We start from the raw sequence: 5000 nt of genomic DNA on the forward strand, positions 1-5000 counted from the left end.
GGGAGCAGGGAGGGCAAGGGACTCGCCAGAACAGGGACCTCGTAACAGTGCCAGGTAATGTGGCGCCCCGCGTGTGGAGAACCAGGCCGCGTCTCCAGGACCCTAAGAACCTCCCCTACGGCACTGTCCACGCCCACACACTGCTGGGGAGGCGCGATCCTAATCTTGTGGCCACTAAATCGTAAGTGTCCAATTGTTTTTTTTATCTGTCTTATCTATTTGTTGTTATTTTTGTTGTACTGTGTTTATTTGGTTATTAATTTATTGTTATTGATTTGTTGTTGTTGTTGTTTGTTTTTTGTTATTCATTTATCTCTTGTTTTGTTGTGTTTTATTATTTATTGGTTCGTTTTTGTTTGTTTTATGTCTTTCACTTGTTTACTGTTGTTTATTTATCTTTGTTACGTTTCTTTTCCTTTTTTTCTCTGTTATTTCTCTGTTTTCTTTCGTTTTTTGTAATTTTTGTTCCGTTTGTGTCTGTTTCTTCAGTTTTGTTCATTTTCTTTCTAGTTTTCGGTTATTTTTTGTGCTCTCTGTTTCTCCTTTTGTATTTATGCATTTATCTCTTTATTTCTCCCTCAGGTTTTGTTCCATTTCCTTCAGATTTTTGTCTTCTTCTTCCTGATTTTTGTCTTTTCTTCAGATTTTTGTGTTTCCTCTGGTTTTCCAATTTCCTTCAGATTTTTCTTCATTTCCTTCAGATTTTGTAATTTTCTTCAGATTTTCCTCATTTCCTCCAGACTTTTGCCCATTTCCTTCAGATTTTTGTCCATTTCCTTCAGATTTTCCTCATTTCCTCCAGACTTTTGCCCATTTCCCTCAGATTTTTGCCCATTTCCTTCAGATTTTTGCTCATTTCCTTCAGATTTTTGTCCATTTCCTTCAGATTTTCCTCATTTCCTCCAGACTTTTGCCCATTTCCCTCAGATTTTTGCCCATTTCCTTCAGATTTTTGCTCATTTCCTACAGATTTTGTCCTGTTTCTATTTCTCCCCCCAAGTTTTTATTCATTTTTCTTCAATTTTCGCTGTTTTCATTCATGTTCCAGTGGCATTAGTGAACATTGTGTGTTGAATATCTCCTAACTTACTTAATTTACTCGCATTGCCCAGCGCCTACTTACCAACTTACAGGGGAACAGAAGAGGGCACCCAAATCAGCAGGAGGGACAGTAGTAGCAGCAGTAGTAGTAGTAGTAGTAGTAGTAGTAGTAGTAGTAGTAGGAGGAGGAGGAGGAGGAGGAGGAGGAGGAGGAGGAGAAGATGGAGAAGGAGATAGAGGAGGAAGAGGAGAAGGAAGAGAAGGAAATAGAGGAGGAGGAGGAGGAGGAGGAGGAGGAGGAGGAGGAAAAGTATTGCTGTCGTAGTAGTAGTAGTAGTAATAGTACTGACAGCAGTATTCCCACACTAGGTTACCGCAACACATACACACACACACACACACACACACACACACACACACACACACACACACAGCGTAAGCCTCAATTTACGCACATTTAATATTACGAATCAGTCAGAATTGTGTCCTTGAGGTGGTGGTGGTGGTGGTGGTGGTGGTGGTGGTGGTGGTGGTAGTGGTGGTGACCCTTGTATTTACAAAAACAAAGAAGAAAAAAAGATTGTATTGGCGAAGTGAGCCAGTATGTTAAATAATGTTAGATAATTTCCTGTATATCACACACACACACACACACACACACACACACACACACACACACACACACACACACACACACACACACACACACACTCTCTCTCTCTCTCTCTCTCTCTCTCTCTCTCTCTCTCTCTCTCTCTCTCTCTCTATACTTCCTCTTGTTCTTTGTTGTTGTTCTTGTTCTTGATCTTCTTGTTCTTCTTCATCTTGTTCTTATTGTTCTTTTCTTCTTGTTCTTGTTCTTGTTCTTCTTCTTCTTCTTGATCTTCTTCTTGTTATTTTTCTTGATCGAGTTCTTGTTCTTAATTTTCCTCCTCCTCCTCCTCCTCCTCCTCCTCCTCCTCCTCCTCCTCCGTTCATCTCAAAGTTTTGCTACAAGTGTCGTGTTTTTATTTAATTCGTGTAAAGAAAAAAAGAGAAAGAAAAGTAAAAGGACAAAAAGAAAATAGATTATCTGGTTTTCATTTGATTTAGTCACACGTCTGATTATTTTTCTTTATTTTTCTTATTTTATTGTTTTTCGTTTCTTTTGTAAGTGGTTTTTTTTTAATTTTGTTTTCTTTATTTCTTTTTTTTTCCTTTATTTGTCTCTTCCGTGTTCCGTTTTCTGTTGCTGTAATCTATCACGTCTGTTTGTCTTTTTTTTTATCTTTGTTTCTTATTATTTTCTTCTTTGTTCTTTCGTTCTTTTCTCATTTTCTTCAATTTTCTTTTTTTGTTCTTTTGTTTTTGCGCCGTTCAGAGAGAGAGAGAGAGAGAGAGAGAGAGAGAGAGAGAGAGAGAGAGAGAGAGAGAGAGAGAGAGAGAGAGAGAGAGAGAGAGAGAGAGAGAGTAAAGATTCCCACGCGTAAGCAAAAAACAAAACAAAAACAAAACAAAAAACAAAAAAAAATCTTGCTCACTTCCTGTTTTGAATTTCCAAGTAATAATTCTTTCCCTCCTCCTCCTCCTCCTCCTCCTCCTCCTCCTCCTCCTCCTCCTCCTCCTCCTCCTCCTCCTCCTCCTCTCACATTCTCTCTCTTCTTTCCTTTATTTCTCTTTCTCTTATTCTCCTTTACCTCCACTAAATATATTCCCTTTTCTACCTTCCCTCCATTACTCCATTTTTTTCTCTCCACATATTACCTCCACCCTTCCTCTTTCCTCCTTTTCCTCCCACGCTGTTCCTCCACCCTATCATCCTCCCTCCTTCTCTCCGCCTACATTATCTCCTCCCTTCCTTTTATCCTCTCCTCCACTCCCCCCATCCTCCCTTCCCCACTCCCCCCCATCCTCTCTTCTCCACTCCCTCTCTCTCAAGAAGACCTCCATGCGTGTTTTGATCGTGGGAAAAAAGTATAAAAAAAAAGTTTATTTGCCACCTCATCAAAAGAGTTCCTGGGAAGGTGTTGTGTTCGAGTAAAGAAGGAAAATATCGTGTTTGTTTTTTGTTTGTTTGTTAAAGTTTATGGGAAGGTAAAGTGCTGAGGAGAGAAAAGAGAAGAAAAAGAGGAGAAAAAAAAGGTTGGATGTTTGTCTGTTGATTTGCGTTGTTGGAGGGAAATAAGGGAAAGGGAAACGAAATGTAAAGGTATCGTTGTTTATTTGGAAGTGAATGATGCGATTTATAGGAATGAAAATTACTGATATGGTTCGTTTTAGTCAGCTGTGTTTTATTTATATGATAATTAAGGGTGTAAAATTTTCTTGTGTGTAAAGTGAAGTTAGAGAAAAATTAGAGTTTTTTTTTGTTTTGAGAGAGAGAGAGAGAGAGAGAGAGAGAGAGAGAGAGAGAGAGAGAGAGAGAGAGAGAGAGATACATTACTGCTGATAAAAGAAAAGGAGATATCTCACTTTTACGAGAGAAAGAGAGGGGCGTAGTATTCTCTCTCTCTCTCTCTCTCTCTCTCTCTCTCTCTCTCTCTCTCTCTCTCTCTCTCTCTCTCTCTCTCTCTCTCTCGCAAGTGTTGTATGCCATTAATTAATTCTGTTAGCGTTTAATGGAACCGTAAAGGTGTGTGTGTGTGTGTGTGTGTGTGTGTGTGTGTGTGTGTGTGTGTGTGTGTGTGTGTGTGTGTGTTGAGTGAGTGAGAGAAAGATGCTAAGTAACAGGAGATATAAGGAAAAGAATGAGAGAGAGAGAGAGAGAGAGAGAGAGAGAGAGAGAGAGAGAGAGAGAGAGAGAGAGAGAGAGAGAGAGAGAGAGAGAGTAAAGAAAATGAAATGATGATGATGATGAGAGACGCAAGTAAGTGATGACGTAACATTAGGTCTCTCTCTCTCTCTCTCTCTCTCTCTCTCTCTCTCTCTCTCTCTCTCTCTCTCTCTCTCTCTCTCTCTCTCTCTCTCTCTCTCTCTCTCTCTCTCTTTCATACGCACGACCTAATCTAGAGAAAGGAAAGCTTAAACCAAGGGCAGGTTAGATATTTGGACACACACACACACACACACACACACACACACACACACACACACACACACACACACACACACACACACACACACACACACACACACACACACACACACACACACACACACACACACAGAGGCATCATGATTACATTCCTAGCTTCACCCAGACAAGTTCTCTCCTCTATCCAGTGCTAAATGCCACTAAAACTCACCTGTCCTTAACTCCCTCTATCTCTCCTCCTTCTCCCCTGTCTACCTGTCCCTCACTCTTCTACCTATCTATACTCTTCATCTACCTGTTCTTGTCTTCCCTCTTCTACCTGCTTCCCCGTTACCTGACCGTTTCCTGCCTATCTCCCTATCTACCTGTCTCTACCCTCCATCTACCTGTCTACCTGTCTATGTCCCCCAACCTTCTACCTGTCTTTTCCCCTCCTATTTGTCTCTAACGCCACTTCTACTTGTCTTTACCACTTCTCCCTGTCTCTATTCCTCTTTCTAACTGTTTCCACCACCCACTTACCTGCCCCCGCTCACCGCTCTACCTGCCTACCTCAGCAAATGGCAAACCAGGTAAATTTGTGCAAAAAAAAAAAAAAACAACAAAAAAACCGGTAAGTGGTGTACACCAAACAAGAGGTGCATATACACACACACACACACACACACACACACACACACACACACACACACACACACACACACACACACACACACACACACACACACACACTAATGTCTCCTGTGAACTACTAAACTATTATCTCTTAACTGCTATTAACGAGAGAAGCACCGGACAACTGCAGGGTGGTACGGAAACCATTACTAGAAAGGCCAGGTGAAGGAGAGGAAAAATTAAGGCACTTGTATCAATTTAACGCAACTTCACTTGTGGCACACCTGTTTCACTTATAACCAACTCACCTGTGCTAACCTGAATCAGTACC

At 41.0% G+C, this 5000-nt stretch overlaps 1 protein-coding gene across 6 annotated transcripts in view; it reads left to right on the forward strand.

Moving 5' to 3' along the window:
* The window catches only part of LOC135094810 (CD109 antigen-like), a 113033-nt gene that overhangs the window by 50916 nt on the left and 57117 nt on the right, over positions 1-5000 (forward strand). For all 6 annotated transcript variants that reach the window (XM_063995212.1, XM_063995214.1, XM_063995209.1 and 3 more), the window contains one exon: positions 1-181. This exon is cut by the window's left edge and continues 139 nt beyond it. In XM_063995212.1, the coding sequence (XP_063851282.1) occupies positions 1-181 (181 nt within the window). The remainder of the gene's footprint in view (positions 182-5000) is intronic.

Source organism: Scylla paramamosain, chromosome 46 (assembly GCF_035594125.1).
Source record: "Scylla paramamosain isolate STU-SP2022 chromosome 46, ASM3559412v1, whole genome shotgun sequence".
NCBI classification, from domain to species: Eukaryota; Metazoa; Arthropoda; class Malacostraca; order Decapoda; family Portunidae; genus Scylla; species Scylla paramamosain.